This window comes from Schistocerca piceifrons, chromosome 3 (assembly GCF_021461385.2).
Source record: "Schistocerca piceifrons isolate TAMUIC-IGC-003096 chromosome 3, iqSchPice1.1, whole genome shotgun sequence".
NCBI lineage: Eukaryota > Metazoa > Arthropoda > Insecta > Orthoptera > Acrididae > Schistocerca > Schistocerca piceifrons.
In genome coordinates this window covers 22,382,710-22,402,657 of record NC_060140.1, presented here as the reverse complement: position 1 = coordinate 22,402,657, position 19,948 = coordinate 22,382,710, and the positions used below count along the sequence as shown (strand labels likewise).

The 19,948-nt window shown below is 44.7% G+C and overlaps 1 protein-coding gene across 2 annotated transcripts in view; it reads right to left on the bottom strand.

Moving 5' to 3' along the window:
* LOC124788307 (E3 ubiquitin-protein ligase ZNRF2) overlaps nt 1-19,948 on the bottom strand; it is a 714,395-nt gene that overhangs the window by 641,099 nt on the left and 53,348 nt on the right. For both annotated transcript variants that reach the window (XM_047255538.1, XM_047255539.1), the window contains exon 2: nt 12,803-12,862. In XM_047255538.1, coding sequence (XP_047111494.1) covers nt 12,803-12,862 — 60 coding nt within the window. The remainder of the gene's footprint in view (nt 1-12,802; nt 12,863-19,948) is intronic.

Below are 19,948 nucleotides of genomic sequence, written 5' to 3'. Positions count from 1 at the left end.
CCCTGGAAATGTCTTACAATTTAAAACCTGGTTCCTAAATCTCTGTCTTACCATTCTCTAATCTATCTGAAACCTGTCAGTATCTCCAGGCTTCCTCCATGCATACAGCCTTCTTTCATGATTCTTGAACCAAGTGTTAGCTATGATTAAGTTGTGCTCTGTGCATAATTCTGCCAGGCGGCTTCCTCTTTCATTTCTTAGCCCCAATCCATACTCACCTACTACGTTTCCTTCTCTCCCCTTTCCTACTACCGAATTCCAGTCACCCATGACTATTAAATTTTCGTCTCCCTTCACAATCTGAATAATTTCTTTGATTTCATCATACATTTCTTCAATTTCTTCGTCATCTGCAGAGCTAGTTGGCATATAAACTTGTACTACTGTACTAGGCGTGGGCTTCGTGTCTGTCTTGGCCACAATAATGCGTTCACAATGCTGTTTGTAGTAGCTTACCCGCACTCCTATTTTTTTATTCATGATTAAACCTACTCCTGCAATACCCCTATTCGATTTTGTATTTATAATCCTGTATTCGCCTGACCAAAAGTCTTGTACCTCCTGCCACCCAACTTCACTAATTCCAACTATACCTAACTATAACTTATCCATTATCCTTTTTAAATTTTTTAACCTAACTGTCCGATTAAGGGATATGACATTCTACGCTCCGACCCGTAGAACGCCAGTTTTCTTTCTCCTGATAGCAACATCCTCCTGAGTAGTCCCCGCCCAGATATCCGAATGGGGGACTATTTTACCTCCGTAATATTTTATCCAAGAGGACGCCATCGTTTAACCATACAGTAAAGCTGCATGCCCTCGGGAAAAATTACGGCTGTAGTTTCCACTTGCTTTCAGCCGTTCGCAGTAGCAGCACAGCAAGGCCGTTTTCGTTAGTGTTACAAGACCAGATCTGTGAATCATCCAGACTGTTGCCCCTGCAACTACTGAAAATGGCTGCTGCCCTCTTCAGGAACCACACGTTTGTCTGGCATCTCAACAGATACCCCTCCGTTGTGGTTGCATCTACGGTACGGCTATGTGTATCGCTGAAGCACGGAAGCCTCCCCACCAACGGCAAGGTCCATGGTTCGCTAGTACCAACCATTATTCTTGCCTCGTTCACGCACATAACATTTCATTAGGAATGTACTATGTAAATGTCGGATTCGTGTGATTTATGAAAAGGCGTATACTACGGTCCTATACGGCAGAATGAAATTGGCAAATAAAAACAAATACGCTTCGGCTTAGAATTGAACCCTCGACCTCCTGCATGCTAACCCAAAACGCTATTCGTTGCATCACCTGCAAAGCACTACACCTATCTGCCGACAGAGGTAGTTACCGTGCATGTGGATTACAGTGTTGCCAGAGTGCCAATCTTTAACGTCCACTTACTGCCGGAAATACGCGAATGACAAAATTTTTTTGTATGTGTTTGAGGATAAGCGCTGCGAAGGCCGAGTGAGAGAACTTTCCTTCATCCTGTACATGTAGCTAAATGTGTCCTTCAAAAAGATCTCGTCTGTCCTCATCGCACGAATTGAAAGGTGTGCAGAAAGACTCAGTGAATGACGTCAAGAAGACATTAACATAACGTCTAAATTTTCTACATTTCGCTGCTCCTGAATATAACTCGCTGACAGGCATTAATCTATACCTAAAATCAATATCAAATGTATGTATGTGTATTATGTTCCCCATGTCCTCAGGAAATGGGCAGGTAGAGAGAAGTGAGTATGAGAGAGTTGGTGGAAAGATAAGATGGACAGGTACAAGGGGGGAGGGGGAGGATGAGAAGGACAGAGAGACGGGGGAGGATGAGATGGAAAATAGGAGGAGGAGGAGGAGGAGGAGGAGGAGGAGGAGGAGGAGATAGACAGACAGAGAGAAGTGGGAGCTGTAGGAGGCAGGTGGAAGATGGAGAGGTGTATCGGGCATATGCAAAAGGAAGTGACTCTGAGGAGGCAAGTGCGAGAGGAAGAAGTGGGGAGTTTCAAATGGAACGTTACTTAATTTCGTGGAGCTGTTTGGGGCTCGCGAAGTCAAGGACTCGGCAACTGGGTGGGGTGTCGAAGTCGTGTAGCATCCCCGGGGTGGACCTGGACTTTTCGTTGTGTTTAAACGGAGATCTCAGAGTAAAGCGTAGAGACATTAGCTAGCTGAAGGGGGAGTGGGACTTGGCTAGGGTCAACAACACCAACACATTTCATTTGTTTCCGTGTGAATCTGAGAGTGATGTTTTTGTGTGACTGTTTCTCTATTGACTTTGTACTGTACCCCTTTTGCATTGCTGTCGTGGTGAATATCTGTAAGAGTTGCTAGAGGTCATCTGGAGATGGTGTACGATCCGTCAGCGCTCTACACATTCCAGTCCACTGGTCGGATCTTTCGATCTTTCCTGAAAGGGATTTCGTACCTTCAGAGCTTTCAGTTATTGTCGTTGGTGTACTGAGAACTTTAACCTTGTCTCGAGGGTCGAAGCGAGACTGACGTCCCTTGATTAGATATCTTTTGTAAGTGTAGCATGCAGAGAGTTTATCTGGCTGCGCCAATAAACCCGCAGAGCACTCCGTCGTATAATTTGTCTCGCATCCCGCACACCGCCAAGAGTCATGCACGGAAGAAGTGGCTTATAAAGCGCTTGTTCGCCCGATTCTTGAGTATTGTTCATCTACCTTGGGATCTCTATCAGGTAAGACTGGTAGAGGAGATGGAGAAGATCCAACGAAGAGCGGCGCGTTTCGTCACGGGACCGTTTAGCTGGCAAGAGAGCGTTACGGAGATGCTAAAAAAATGTTCAAGTGTGTGTGAATTCCTAAGGGACCAACCTGCTGAGGTCATCGGTCCTTAGACTTACACACTACTTAAACTAACTTACGCTAAGAACACCACACACACCCACGCTCGAGGGAGGACTCGAACCCCCGGCGGGAGGGGCCGCGCAATCAGTGACATGACGCCTCTCAACCGTGCGGCCACTACGACGGAGATGCTAAACGAACTCCATTTGCAGACGTTACAAGAGAGGCGTTGTGCATCAAGGAGAGATTTACTATTGAAATTTCGGGCCAATACGTTTCAGGAGGAATCGGACAACGTGCTACTTTCCCCTACATACATCTCGCGCATTGACCAGGAGGAGAAAATTCGAGAAATTAGAGCCAATTCAGAGGCTTACCGACAATCATTCTTCCCACGCACTAATCGCTAGTGGAACAGGTTGGAGGGATGAGACAGTGGTGCCGAAAGTACCCTCTGCCACACACCATTAGGTGGCTTGCGGAGTGTGATGTAGATGTAGACGAGTGTGCGGATTCTGGCAGCGACGCGGGAGACGACACGTAAGCTGCGAGGCGCGGGCAAAGGCAAAGTCTTTCCATTTTGCTGTTTGTAACAAAACATAATCTTTGTAATGCGTTGTTCTATTACACAACTACTCTGGTATTCCCTGTCTTACGATAGGTATCGACCGAATGATCTCCACTTTCCTCTGTCCTGTGCCCCTACCGCAACCTGCTGGTAACTTCGTCTATTTTGAACGTCACCCAGCCTTCCTATCTGTCTTCTTCCTCTCACTCTCTTCCCCACGAATTTTCCTTCCATGACTCTTCGTTACAGGCAGTTTCTTCGCGACGTTATGTCCCAGCCAAGATGTTTTTCTGGTCCTTTCTACAGGGTGGCGCACAAGAAACCGACCCCAGTACTACAGCCCTCATTGTCGCCCGCTAATTGTCATCTACTGTTTCGAAGCTGTTGCGATGTATATTCGCTGTCTTCCGACAGGTTGGCGACCATCTTTCATGCTTCCCGTGAGTGAGTCATTCACTTCCAAGAAATTCACAAAAGAAAGCCGGCCGTTGTGGCCGAGCGGTTCTAGGCGCTACAGTCTGGAACCGCGCGACCGCTCCGGTGTTCGGTCAGAGAGCTGGTTGGCCTCTGTAATAAAAAAACTCAGTGGAAAGAACAACAAATGAACTAGAACAGATGTCATGTGACGTCCGCAACGACAAAACACAACGAAAAAAAAGTAAAAAAAAACCACTTGTGGCTATTGTGTGGCAGTCTACAAAATATGGTTCAAATGGTTCTGAGCACTATGGGACTCAACTTCTGAGGTCATTAGTCCCCTAGAACTTAGAACTACTTAAATCTAACTAACCTAAGGACATCACACACAACCATGCCCGAGGCAGGATTCGAACCTGCGACCGTAGCGGTCTCGCGGTTCAAGACTGCAGCGCCTAGAACCGCACGGCCACTTCGGCCGGCGGCAGTCTACAGAGATAAATGTACGCAAATATCCCAACGACTTTAGAAGACTTTAAAAGACAATATTCGTAACGGAATTTTGAGAACTGGAGCGGCACAGTTGCGCAATGTATACATCAACATATTAGATCGCGGACTAAAGTTCGCTAGAGTACAATGACATTTTCAGCACATAATGTAATATAATGTGAAAGATAAGATTGAGTAAACACAGACCTTCGCATTAGGCTATTTGTTATTTCTTTATTATCTAATCGTTACATGTTTATCTACTTCTTGTTGTATCTGCTCACAGTGGGCAATTCGCGCATAATTGGTGAGCAGTCTGTACTCGGAGCCGGTTTTTAGTGCGTCACCGAGTAGTTACGCATGACACAACACGGGTTTCCACAGCGCAGCTGCGTAGTGCGAGGTCGTCCTAGGTAAGCCAGTCCCGGCTAAAAACACGCGCGCACGTTTACAACGAACGCTTTTTAGACGCTGCCGCACTCCAGAGCTCCTGGCGGGCGCTCCACGAAACAATGCGCCGCGCCAGCGGCTGCCTCGGCGGGTTGTGGCGGCTGACTACTTTCACTGAGTGCCCCAGCCTCCTCCTCCCTCCCCCTCTCCATCTCCGCAGCTTTCCAAGTGGCGAGCGTCTGCTACCCCGCCCTGCGTCATTCGCTTCTCAGAGGCCCCGAGTCCGGCTGCTGCACTGGAATCAGGAACACAGCCATGGCCAACATGTAAAATTATGGACACCTAGTTCGTGTGGCTCAACCCTGACAGGGTTTCTCGTGGCCTCAGGGTCGTTTCTTAATACGAAAACCATTCAGTGAGCACCCGCCTTTCAAGCTGGTGTTACCACCGTCTGCCGCAATATGTTAGACCGCAGTTCCTCAACTTTCCTTTTCCTTTGAGGCACACCAAAGTACGTTTCAAACTTTCGTGACACTCTTACATGTACGTTTTTCCTAGATGCAAAAAAGCAAACACAAAGTACATGCAACAGGTTTTTTTATGGATCGACTATGAGACACAAATGTTATAAATTTATTACTCCAAGAAACGATTCGGCACTAATCTTACCTGCGGAAGATTAATACCAAAGCGTCTTGACGCTCCACGGCACTGGAGCACGTGTTAGTTGCGATTTGCCGGTCAAGTCAGTAATGAGCCAGACTGCTGGTCGATCATCAGCGATCGGCTCGTTATCTTTGGCGCGTCCCCGGGCATGAGCATCTTTGCGTTTTCGGCTGGGGCGCGCGGGACGGCGAGAGGTAGTCGGTTTGGGGCGGCCGGTGAGGCTGGCGTTGTGTGGCTCGGGCGTAGGTACATGTGTGATGTCTGTTACGCTGGGTCTGTTTGCGAATCGTGGAATCTCCTGCGGCGGTTACGGGTTGCCTGGAAGGCATTTCGTATAAACTGTGCCAAGCCTCGCAGTGGGAGGAGAGTCCGGAGTTGGTGTTGGCCTAGATGTTTGTACAAATTGAGGTGCCTGTGTGAGAAGCACGGCGTGGGCCTGTCGGTCGCTTCGTCCTTCTGGCGGCCACCGCAAGCGGATGTTCGACCGGAATGTCTGCAGTTTATGGTGAGCATAGTGTGAACAAGTTCTCGTAGGGTGTGCTCCCAGCCTGACTCTCAGGGTGTGTTATTTGTGGGTGCCGACCCCTTGTCTGTTACTGCTTCCGGGTGTCCTGCAAGATTTCACAGCAAAACTGTGTTATTGTGGAATTGGATAGCTAAATGCGTAATCTGTCACGTTACATGTTAAAGCCTAGTTCGGAGACCATGGTTTTGACCGTGAGAAGTCTTCCTTTCCTGTGATAGTGACCTTAATGAATTATGTACAAGCAAAGTAAGGGACCCAGTCCTTCATTAGTGCTTAACAGTGGCGTGTGGTTCGGGTTGTGAGCCCCGTGCTCGGACCAAGTAAGCTATACTAGGCGTTTGCAACGACACAGAAAAAGTGCAGTATCGGCCGGCCATTCGGGCACTCAAGGGCGATATTATCACCGCCCTTACACGTATTACAAGGAAACAATATGGGCGACTCGCCTGTTCCGTTCAAAAAGGAAGAGGGGCGAGTGGCGTGGCGTGCGGACGTGTTCGACGAGCGCTCCGCTTGTTTTCGCGTTTGTGGTGGGAAAAAGTGGTCGGACTGCAGTGCAAGTTTCAGCGTCGATAGCTAAATGCGTAATCTGTCACGTTACGTACTAAAGGCTAGTTCGGAGACTATAGTTTTACCGTGAGAAGTCTTTCTTTTCTGTGATAGTGAATGTATTCTTGCGTGCCGTGTGGCAAGTTTCGTCGGCGGAACGGGAGGCTATTGTCTTCCCTGTGGGCTGCGACGCGTTGCGCTTTCTGCTGACGGCCAGAGTGCAGCGGGTTGCAGTGACGTCAGACGCAGACAGCACTGACAGCGCGGCCCACAGCTGTTCGTTGCGTCAGGCGTGCTAGACAGCAGCGGCCGGCTCACCGGACGCCGTCTACGGAAAGCTGCCTGCAGGTACTGTCAACTGGCGTGTGGCTCTTATTTCCTGGCGCTACCGAGTAACAGCGCGGCAAACTGTGGAACAAATCACAGTGCGTACTGCGCTTAACGGAACTGGTTGCACTCGGTTTAGAGACAAACAACATGCGCAACGGATCCAGAATTTGGGAATCGGCTGCCGTACAGCAAATTTCGTCCGGTGTGCGCTCTCTTTGCCTCACTCTGTGAAGCATTTGGGACGTGTCCCTCGGCTTTTAACTAAGTTAAGTTCCACGTCCGCGAGACAATGGAGCATACAACCTGGTCCAAGCTGGCGGCAGCCGCTGCTACTTTGGAAAATGCCGAACGCGCTCCCGGAATCAATGTGAGCTACGCATCAGTCGCAGGATGTCGAAACAGTGATGCGACTCCGACGGGCAGGAGCACGGGGGCAGCCGACCGGAGTGGCCGAGCGGATCTAGGCGCTTCAGTTCCAGACTGAAGCGCCTAGAACCGCAGGTTCGAATCCTGCCTCGGGCATGGACGTGTGTGATGCCCTTAGGTTAGTTAGGTTTAAGTAGTTCTAAGTTCTAGGGGACTGATGACCTGAGAAGTTGAGTCCCACAGTGCTCAGAGCCACTTGAACCAGCACGGGGGCAATAAGACGAGTGGTATCCAGCGTAGAGTCAATTCTCAAAAGAAAGAAAATGGAAACTAAATGATAAGCGCTGTAGATGAGATCTTAGCGGAGTTCCAGAATGAACTAAAAAGAAGACGTCAACCACAATTACTTCGCAGGTTACAGACAAAATTTGGGCACTTGCACTAGGTCAAACAAGGCTTTATGGACAAAATGAAGAGCTCAGAACTGAAAACGCCAGACTCAGATAAGAACTAGCGGTTGCAAACGCGCCAGATGCCCAGGAACGCATTCAGCGCCTGGAACAAGAAATAGCGGAACTCAAATCCGAAAGTCAGAGATTAAAGTCAGAAAATAAACACCTCTCGCTCTCATTTGCAGCGGTTGCGGCTGCCGGTCCGATTGCAGAACCTAAAAGCAAAGTACAGGAACGGATTCAACAAACAAAAGCTAAACAGTCTAGCACACTTTCATTTAAATCAGAAACCAACCAAGATGTGAGAACCACTAGAGAATCCATCACTAAAACAATTAACCCCAAGCAAGACAAAAATAAAATCAATCAGGTCAACAGCAAACACTACAATAATTGAAACAGAATCACAAGTAGACAAGAAAACGATAATAGAAAAAGCGGCACAGCTTAAGGACATTAGGTGTGAAGAACCCAAGAAGTTCAGACCCCTGTTGGAAGTGCACCATGTCTCAACATATTTAACTAACCAGGAATTCTTGGAAGAGCTCTACGAAAAAGAAAGGGTTTTTATTCAATTTGAATCTTTGTACATCAACGACTTCGTTGCTGTAGAAAAATGTTTAAATTGTTGGGCCTTCGCTCACCCATCGAAGCGTTGCGACAAAGATCTAATATGTGGAAGATGCGTAAAACCGGGACACAAAAAGTCAGAATGCAGGCAGGAGAATCCTGTAGGCTGTATACCACGCAAACATAGAACATGCGATAAGGCAGGGGGGGGGGGGGGGGGGCAGACGGTCCTACATATAAACAGCTCTACGAAAGACAAATAGAACGCACCTAATACGATGTCCTGTACAACGTCCATTAATAAGGACTGCAACCATAACTGTCAGAAACCCACCCTCCTAACACACGCAAGAACAGACGTAACTAATAACACAAACAGGCAAACGTACAAATCGCCGTCGATTAGGATGAGAGACTGGCGGCAACACATGGGGATATTACAACCCCCAAGTGCAGATACCGAAACTAATGTAATGCCTCAGTTCTGGGAGACAATACAGTGTAGGTACTTCAGCATTACCGACTATATAGAAGATATGTCAATGCAGGGTGCAACTGAATATGAGGTTGCCAGTCACCTGAAACGTAACATGTTTGATTGGGCAATCTTCCAGGCTGGTCTCCTTTTACGAGTTGACGAACCGGAAGACGAAATACTGCGAGATAGTACAGAGAAATATAACGACGTCGTTGAACATCTTGAGAATGAGGATGTCGCTGAGTTCACAAAAAATCCAACACCACAGGCAAACACAAACAAAGACAATTGCACACTACCTGTGCAACAAATACAATATGATACAACCAAATGTAGACCCTATATTACACCAGTTCATTTTGTCTACGGTGGTAGTATACACACAGTCACTACAACAAACAAAACAGTAATGTTGTTGTTGTTGTTGTTATTGTTGTGGTCTTCAGTCCTGAGACTGGTTTGATGCAGCTCTCCATGCTACCCTATCCTGTGCAAGCTTCTTCATCTCCCAGCACTTACTGCAACCTACATCCTTCTGAATCTGCTTAGTGTATTCATCTCTTGGTCTCCCTCTACGATTTTTACTCTCCATGCTGCCCTCCAAAGCTAAATTTGTGATCCCTTGATGCCTCAGAACATGTCCTACCAACCGATCCCTTCTTTTTGTCAAGCTATGCCACAAACTCCTCTTCCCCCCAATTCTATTCAATACTTCATCATTAGTTATGTGATCTACCCATCTAATCTTCAGAATTCTTCTGTAGCACCACATTTCGAAAGCTTCTATTCTCTTCTTGTCCAAACTATTTATCGTCCATGTTTCACTTCCATACATGGCTACACTCCATACAAATACTTTCAGAAACGACTTCCTTACACTTAAATCTATACTCGATGTTAACAAATTTCTCTTCTTCAGAAACGCTTTCCTTGCCATTGCGAGTCTACATTTTACATCGTCTCTACTTCGACCATCATCAGTTATTTTGCTCCCCAAATAGCAAAACTCCTTTACTACTTTAAGTGTCTCATTTCCTAATCTAATTCCCTCAGCATCAGCCGACTTCATTCGACTACATTCCATTATCCTCGTTTTGCTTTTGTTGATGTTCATCTTATACCTCCCTTTCAAGACACTGTCCATTCCGTTCAACTGCTCTTCCAAATCGTTTGCTGTCTCTGACAGAATTACAATGTCATCAGCGAACCTCAACGTTTTTATTTCTTCTCCATTGATTTTAATACCTACTCCGAATTTTTCTTTTGTTTCCTTTACTGCTCGCTTAATATACAGATTGAATAACATCGGGGAGAGGCTACAACCCTGTCTCACTCCCTTCCCAACCACTGCTTCCCTTTCATGCCCCTCAACTCTTATAAATGCCATCTGGTTTCTGTACAAATTGTAAATAGCCTTTCGCTCCCTGTATTTTACCCCTGCCACCCTTAGAATTTGAAAGAGAATATTACAGTCAACATTGTCAAAAGCTTTCTCTAAGTCTACAAATGCTAGAAACGTAGGTTTGCCTTTCCTGAATCTTTCTTCTAAGATAGGTCGTAAGGTCAGTATTGCCTCACGTGTTCCAATATTTCTACGGAATCCAAACTGATCTTCCCCGAGGTCAGCTTATACCAGTTTTTCCATTCGTCTGTAAAGAATTCGTGTTAGTATTTTGCAGCTGTGACTTACTAAATTGATAGTTCGGTAATTTTCACATCTGTCAACGCCTGCTTTCTTTGGGATTGGAATTATTATATTCTTCTTAAGTCTGAGGGTATTTCGCCTGTCTCATACATCTTGCTCACCAGATGGTAGAGAGTTGTCAGGACTTGCTCTCCCAAGCCCATCAGTAGTTCTAATGGAATGTTGTCTATTCCCGGGGCCTTGTTTCGACTCAGGTCTTTCAGTGCTCTGTCAAACTCTTCACGCAGTATCATATCTCCCATTTCATCTTCATCTAAATCCTCTTCCATTTCCATAATATTGTCGTCAAGTACATCGCCCTTGTATAGACCCTCTACATACTCCTTCCACCTTTCTGCTTTCCCTTCTTTGCTTGTAACTGGGTTTCCATCTGAGCTCTTGATATTCATACAAGTGGTTCTCGTTTCTCCAAAGGTCTCTATAATTTTCCTGTAGGCAGTATCTATCTTACCCCTAGTGAGATAAGCCTCTACATCCTTACCATTTGTCCTCTAGCCATCCCTGCTTAGCCATTTTGCACTTCCTGCCGATCTCATTTTTTGAGACGTTTGGTAGCTGAACAGAAAGACACATACTGCACCGGCACAACACCAGACACAAACACCACAGAAACGGACATACAACAGTCACATTTTACGAACAAGTCCCCGGTAGAGATAAAAAACAAGCAGTCGTTATCAGGGGAAATGCTCGGCGAAAACACATCAAACTCCATACTACCAGAAACTATGAAGCAGGAAAGACGTGCTGCCCTAGAAAATTACTCGAAATCGTAGCAACAAACAAACAGTCAAGAACACCAACCAGACACAACCAAGGGCCCTAAGCTGAATACCGTTAATTAAGTAAACTACGAAAACTCAGAAGTTAGCCTAGGGCTTAGCAGATTAGAAAACACGTATATATTTCAAACAGCTCTTCGCTATGTAATACGAACTAAGCATGAAAACAGGGATAAAATTTGCTTTCCAACTACAGAACAAACTGACAGGATGATCCTAAGAGTTGAAAATCTGCCAACGAACCCCAAAGAGCCATGTAAGCTTTTAGCGGAGGCATGTGTGCGAAGGGGAGAGGGCCTAAACCTAGAGAAAGTATATAAGGGCTTCGTGAAAGCACATGGATGTGTGTTTCTGGATTTCTCCTTCACTAGATATCCCTTCTGTAGGTAAGACAACTGAATTGCCAGAGCAGTACCCTAGTAAACATAGAACTAGATAGACTCTTAGAAGAAACAAAAGCAGACATCGCCTGCGTTCAGGAACCTTTTCTGCGAGGCGGGAAAATTTCAGGGCTCCCCTCATATTACATCACAATAGCAGGAACACCAAACGCGAAAGCCGCAATAATACCAGCTAATAAAAACCTCATAGTACCACAGATCGCCCGGTTTTGCTCTGAACACATTGCCACAGCAGAACTAAGAGACGGACAGGATGTATGGCTCATGTCGTCTATTTACGCTCAGTACTCGTATATGATATAGAACCTTTCTAAGACAAAATAAAAGACATTGCATGACACTCAGAAAGGAAAAGGCTACTCGTTCTAACTGATATCAACGCAAAATCCCCCTTGTGGAACTCAGAACTGACGACAGAGGGCAACTAGTGCTTGACGTGGTAAATGAATGCAACCTCTTGATACTGAATAGGGAGGGTCAGCCACCTACCTACCACGGAGACGCCGGTGGTGTAAGTAACATAGACCTTTCCCTAGGGAACGCAAAATCTCTTCCACTAGTCAATACATGGAGGGTATTAGATAGAGCCACACACAGTGTCCACAATGCAATCGTCATAACCACGGACAAATATATCAATACACATAACATGGACCACGAACAGCAGCATTTACTCATAAGAAGAGCCAACTGGCAAAAAGTTCGAGATATTGTTGAAGCGCCGTCGCTGCACACTGATCAAGGCAGTATAAAATGGTTCCAATGGCTCTGAGCACTATGGGACTTAGCATCTGAGGTCATCAGTCCCCCAGAACTTAGAACTACTTAAGCCTAACTAACCTAAGGACATCACATACATCCATGCCTTAGGCAGGATTCGAACCTGCGACCGTAGCAGTCGCCAATGCAGTATAGATTACAAAACGCATGTACTGACAGAGATCCTACAAAGAGCACAGGAAGTAGCTACACCACGCGCAAAAGCTGGGTGGGGACAGAAACAACCGTGGTCGACAGAACTGGCAAGACAAAGGAAGGATTCACGGGTCAAAAGAAAGTACCACCAACAAGCAAAGACAGTCCCTATCTGTATCGTGACGCTAAACAGAAATGCCAAAAACAACTAAAGACAGCAAGGCAAGACTACTGGACCAATTTTGTAAAAACCCAGCTACAGAACGACATCTGGGGACAACCATTCAAGATAGAAACAAAACGAGTTAAGACACCGACATTTCTGTCAACACTAAAACAAGCTGACGGCACAATGACGAGAGGATGGAGAAGCATGGCTGAATACCTTCTGAACAGGCTCCTCCCAGGTGACGACCCCACAGAAGACGAGCGGCACCACGCTGACCTAAGAGAGAGCCATACATCAGTGACAGTGTAACCATGCCATTCGCACAGTAAGAAGTCGCGACGGCAATCAGCAGGCTTAAAAATCGACAAGCACCCGTCCCAGACAAGATACTTTCAGCAACATTAAAACAAACAGTAACATGTTCAACGAGGCACTACTAACAGGCAGAATTACAAACCTCTGGAAAATTGCTAATGTAGTAACAATAAGGAAATCACAAGACAACGAGCCTGCAGACCCCAAAACGTACCCACCGATCTGTCTCTTAAACACTCTCGGCAAGGTACAGGAAAGTCTCCCGTGTGACCGTTTACAATCGCACAGACGCCTCCTAGGCCTAACGCCCCATCAATTCGGCTTCAGGGAAGGTAGATCAATAGAAGACGCCGTCAACCAAGCACTGACAGTTACAAATAGCATCAGCGACAAAAACGCGTCCGCCATTCTAATCGACATAGCCGTGGCTTTTGACAACTTTTGGTGGCCATCCCTCTTCGCCAGGTTAAGGGAAATGAGGCTATCAGATTCCCTCTAAAATAGGCTCCTCGACTACTGCAGAGGCAGAGTGGCGGAGTGGAGGGCTGGTACACGGCGGGTTTGTCAAGGCTCGATTTGCCGACCAATATTCTGGCATATCGCAATCGAGCCCTTGCTGAACACCCTGTACAGTGACGGCAGGGTAAGAGGTGTGGTGGCTTACGCAGATGACCTGCTCGTAGAGGTGTCAGCGAACTCGAGAGCAGCACTAGAGACAAAAGGCACGCAACTGCTTCAGAAAATTAACAGTTGGTGCAAAGAAAATAAATTAAAAGTATCTCCCACCAAAACTGTATATTTTCTGCTTAGAGGGGCACTACAGAGGAATATAATTCCAAAATTAAACAATACAAGCGTACAGAGGAAGCAAGGCACGGACTGCATCTAGACGGAAAACAGACTTTCAACCATAATATAAAATTGACAATTGACAAAGCCTCCAAAATTATGCACAAACTAGCAAGACTAAACACAACTCAGTAGAAATTACCTATTAAGACGATAAGGACCTACCACTTGGCGATATTTCAATCCATCGCATGCTTCGCCTCAAGTGCTTGGGCTCACAGACTGAACATACAGACTAACAAGACAATTCAAAGACGAGGTCAACGCGGTGTACCCCCGAGAATGAGCGGAGCCTTCAACGTCACGTCACTAGAGGCACTTTGTGTTGTGATGGGGACCTGCCCTATAGACATAACAATACGTTACAGGGCTGCAGTTTACTGGCTTAATAAGAACAGGGTCGATAAAGTCACCGAAATTACAGGAACCAACATTATGAACAAAACACAAATGAAACAATGGAGGATTCAAACATGGCAGAGAGACTGGGCTGCATCCGATAAGGGTCGCCGAGTACACACTTTCTTTCCTGGTGTACACGAAAGACTGCAACTGAAACATGTCGAACCAAGCTGGGGGATGGTCCATTTCCGTATCCGGTACATTTAAACGGTATGGGACTAACTGACGATGAAGTATGCTTATGCGGAGAAACTGGGCGCCAGAACATGTCACACTGCTGTGCAACACGCTAGCACAAGTGAGACCTATACAGAACGACAATGATATCGCCAGAGTAATACGTAATCCAAATTACTGGAACACAATAAATAGCGTAGCCGATATTGTATCGAACACTCTGGACGAAGAATACAAGAGCCAAAACCCATATGGAAGGAGGCGTAGACAAGCACAAACAACACAACAAACCACATGGGAGGACACAAACGCAACTACAGATTCCGAAACCGAGGAAGGAACACTAAGTGAACATGACTCAGGAAGGCAACATATTCAAAGCTACAATCAATGAATTTTATATATCAGAAATGTATTAAGTTATTTAAGGAACAATGCATTCAGGTAGCAATGAACTATATTGTATTTCTACTAACAAGTTACAAACATAAGTGTATTTCTCATGTAAAGCTAAAATTCATGTATTCCATGTATGAAGTGCTCAGCATTTAATCTGTATAATCTGTGTAAGAATACATTAGCACAAACCATTTCAGATGAGAATACCTCAAGGTTGTACCGAGACCTTCTCATCTGAAATATGTAGAAATAGGCCATTGTTAACAAACATGCTACTTAGACTGTATTACAGATCCAAATAAAGCATATCACTTCCCTATACATACTACAAATTATTTTCACCACGCTCATTGTGTTACATTTTCTTTTTTTTTACTTTTCTTTGACATTTGCATTACATAAATTATATTATCATCAACTAGGTAGTAACAAATTATATGGAACCATTTTAACAATTGTTAAGCATTCAATTTTCTGTAACCTCAGAGAAATCTTTATCTATTATGTACTTTATATTATTTTTAAAAAAGCATTAACAACTGTATATCAATAAGATTGTAACAATGAGAAGTCTTTGCTATTAGATTCAGAAGCATCCGACCCACCTTACATTTCAAGGGAGTGGGTTACTCTGTACTGTTAATGAAAAAAAAAAGTTCCTTTCGTCTTCCAAAACCTTTTTGACCATTCCGTGTATGTGAGAAGACTTCTTATGGGGTGACTTGATAAAAGCAGAAATGGATCGTGTTTACGGAGGCCCATGGCCATCAGTGACAACAGTTATACAGAAATTATAATTATATATTAATACCTTCAGCTGTTGGCATTGATATATATCAAGGGGGACAGTTGAAAATGTGTGCCCCGACCGGGACTCGAGCCCGGGGTCTCCTGCTTACATGGCAGACGCTCTATCCATCTGAGCCACAGAGGGCACCTCGCCGATAGTGCGACTGCAGGGACAGTTATACAGGGCGTCTCAGGCGCGATTTCCCTCTGTTTCGGCAGACATTTACATTGTGGAGCTGGATTCACAACAAACAAATAGTGCTCATCAGGTCTTTCATGCGACACCCAGTGTCTTTTTCTTTTGTCTTTAAAACAAAATTGTTTTTATAAAACAGAAAAAACAGCGAAAGTCGCAAATTTCAGTTTTATTTACTTGACGTCTAGTTTCGGGCCGGGAATCACTTTCATATAATCCAAATCGTCAAAACGACATTCCCCAAAATATAACAACCATGTCAAGATAACAAACACGTGCGTGTAACAAAGTGCAAATGAACAGTTACAGAGCATACAAATAACTCATCTGTATGCTCTGTAACTGCTCATTTGCACTTTGTTATTCGTACGTGTTTGTTATCTTGACATGGCAGTTATATTTTAGGAAACATAGGTTTGACTATCTTGATGTTTTTAAAATGGTTCCCGACCCGAAACTAGTCATCGAGTTAAAAAAAAAAGTGAAATTTGCAGCTCTCGCCGTTTTTTTCGTTGCACTGATTAAGACAAGTTGCTGACTTGCAATTACTCCAGCATGCTGGAGGTTCGTAAAATTATTTAAAAAGTAAAATGTTTCGTGCTCATTCGGCAGAGTGGTCCCAAATTAGCCTTTTGTTATATTTGTTTCACATATTAATAAGTACAGTAAAACACGAAGAACAAACAGCAATCCAGCAGCAACTCAACAGTGCCGCGTGCTTGGCGGTGACAGCGCGGGCCAGGAGAGTGCTGCCGCTTCTGGAGTTATCTATCGTTATTCTGCGAGCTTTGCTGTCCTAGTTAATACATATAGACAACAGGAATATCGCATTAAACAAATCTGGGACCGCTCTATGCAATGGCCATATAAGATTCCCCTCTAAAAATCCTTTCCCTCTGCACTGGGCGTCGCATGAAAGATGTACGAGCACTGTGTGTTTGGACTGCCTCCAGCTACACGATGCAAAAACGAAATTGCAAATATCTGTTGAAGCACCAGAGAAAATACTTCAGACGACTCTTGGGAGAGAGACACCCTATATGTTGGTTCAATGAATTCCAGCCCGATCAGACGTTCCTTTTTGATGAGACTCGCCCTGGACGCCAAGCAGATGGGATCCCCGAAGAGACAGAGACCGCTGAGAAAGCCCACAACAGAATTCTCGCTGACAGTCGGATGAAAGAGCGAGTAGCAGCAGAAACCATAGGTATATCGACAGTAAACACAACGATTCAATTTCGAAGCTGCGTTCGCAGCAATTTAAGCGAGATCCAGAGCACTTTTTAACCCCATTTGTCACTGTCGATGAGAGACAGTGGCATTATTACACCCAGGGAAACCAAGCACCAATCAGAAAAGCGGGTTGCTTCCAGTGAACTGTTGTACAAAGTAGAAACCGTTCCCATCAGATGGAAAAAGTTGGGGGAGGCGAGTTTTTGGTATGAAAAGGGTGTCATACTCACAGAATAAGAAAACTTAAAACCAATACTGGGAAATACGACACTAATGTGTTTGATAGTTTCGACTAGAAATTGAAAGACACGCGACTCCATTTCGCGACGTAGAACATGTTGTTATACCACAATGCGGCAACAAATTCATCTGCAACAATTCTTAACTGCCGTCCCCCACACCTGTAATTGCCCAAGCTGGCTCCCTGCGACAGCTTCTTGTTCCCAAACGTGAAGGAATACAAATGAGGTCATCGTCGAGACAAGGCGTATTTCAAAATGCTCGACATTTCATATTATTTGGAAGGGTTAAAATGGCAAGCACTGTGCTAAAAAATGAATCATATGTGTTTGAAAGTACGAAAGCGTCTTCTTTCCTAACGCGGGTACTTGTTGAACTGCCCTCGTATATCATTACACCAGTATTCGCAGCGCGTCATGGAACAATAGGCTGGACTTCAGTACCTCGTCGGGCGATGAGGACGCAACGGACGGAGCCGAAGTTCCGATTGGACAAATATGGTGTGTAAATTTGAAAGCGGTGTTTCTAATTAATACACTTGACAATTAAACAAGAAAAATGTGTGTCTGGATACCCCGAGAGGCAACTTGCAGAAGCGTCCACGTCTGTGCGAGTTATGTCTCAACAACCACTAGTTACAAAAATGTGGATACCTCAAATACGAGGGTTGGAACTTAAATAGTGGCAACTATTTATTCACAACCGATACAAAAGAGTTACATGTTTGCACCTGTTACTCTCCTTCAAAGTAATCACCAGCGATGTGGATGGCGTAGTATACCGTTAGCAGAGCCTAAAAACTTTAAAAGAAATAACATTGATCATCCAAAAATGTGGCAAAGTGAGAAAATTCCGGTTGATAGGAAAAGTCCACTGATACACCACTACGTAAAAGGCAGACGAAGCTAATATCACTCATTGCAGAGGGATTTCCCTCTAAGCCCGTCCCAAACAAAATCCTTTCTCAATGTCTCCTCAACTGAGCACACCACCAGCTTCAATGCAAAACTACTGAACATCAAGCAGGTTTCAGAGAAAATATATTTTGCCGAATATAAATGTCAGTTCTGAAATTAATTCTCACGCATCAAAACACGCACTGTATAAGAATGTAGTTTGTACCCTTGTAGAATTTAAAAAGCATGGACTCAGTAAAAAATGTCGTGTGACTCAGTGACTCTGAAAGAATCATGTCTGGACCTCAAAACCACTGCTATTTTTAGTGAAACACTAAATGGTACGAAATCTAGAGAAATATTCAGGGGAGAAATTCCGGAGTGGGACAAGGTGATGGACCCTCTCCATTACTTTTCACCTGTCTTAGAACTGGAAACTAAAATCAGAGCGAAAAATTGACGAACGATTGAAATTATGATGAACCAATATTAGGCTGTTTGGTTTTACAGAAGACCTAGTGATTTTATGCCAGAGCACTGAAACAATGCAAAAACAAACGGAAATTCTGAAACAAACACCGTGACTGTCAATTGACACGTTTAGACGAAATCATTCACGAAACTGCTCTGGAAAGGAATGGTTATGTAATTCGTTCTCACAAAATTGAAACAGCTTCTAGGCTTACAAAAGACATCAATAATTAAAAAATGCATATCAAAATACACTGAACTGTGGCACTACAGCACAATCAAACCGTAGTGTCTTTATGAGACAAACACTCAGTTCAAACAGAAAGTGGGATACTAAAGAAATCGAAAAAGAAAGAACAGAAAGTAATCAGGAAAATATTACGTCCAAATTGCACTGGAGAAGGAACATGCAGACTGAGAGCAAATAAAGAAGCTGAAAACTATACCTACATTTTTTCCGATATGAAAGAAACACACGCTAAAATTCTATGAGCAGATTACAGGAACGGAAACAATTAACTAGAAACAATTAACTAGAATGCAGTAAAGCCAAAATTGAAACAATAAAATGGACCAGAGCAGTTAAGGAACACCTGAAAGACGCAGGGATAGGATTAAGACAATGTGATATACACGACAGGAAGATATTTAGGCACACAACTGACGGCTGACAAGTTGGCCAGACAGAAAAGCTCTTGAAGACTGGAGACGTGTGGTCTGATGAGCGGAAAAGGGCCCATTCTGAGAGAATTGAAGTACTGTGGGGGCAAAGAAATGGTAGAACAAAATCATGAAAATTTTGCTAGTTGCGTGTTCCAGTAGGGCCCAAACGAGAACGACGATAATACGAGGGTAATCGCAAAAGTAAGTTCTCCTATTTTTTTTTATAATTACATAGACCTGTTTATTTCTACAATGGTTTACATCAGTTTACTGCTTGAACATTTAGCTATTTGTCGACATAATCACCATTTCTGTCGATGCATTTTTGGAGACGCTGTGGCAATTTTTGCATGCCCATGTCGTACCACCTCACCGCCTTGCTGTTCAGAAAGTTATGAACCTCTTCCTTCACCTCGTCGTCGGAGCTGAATCGCTTTCCGGCCAGATGTTCTTTTAACCTAGGGAACAGGTGATAGTCACTGGGCGCCATGTCAGGACTATAGGGTGGGTGGGTGACTGTGTTCCACTGAAACAGTTGCAGGAGAGCAATGGTTTGCAGAGCGATGTGTGAGCGAGCGTTGTCATGGAGAATGTGTAGGCCCTTGCTCAACATTCCACTTCTCCCGTTCTGAATTGCCCGTTTGAGTTTTTTCAGGTTTCACAGTACCTGTCAGCGTTAATTGTGGTCCCAGTGATTCAGCTCCGATGACGAGGTGAAAGAAGAGGTTCATA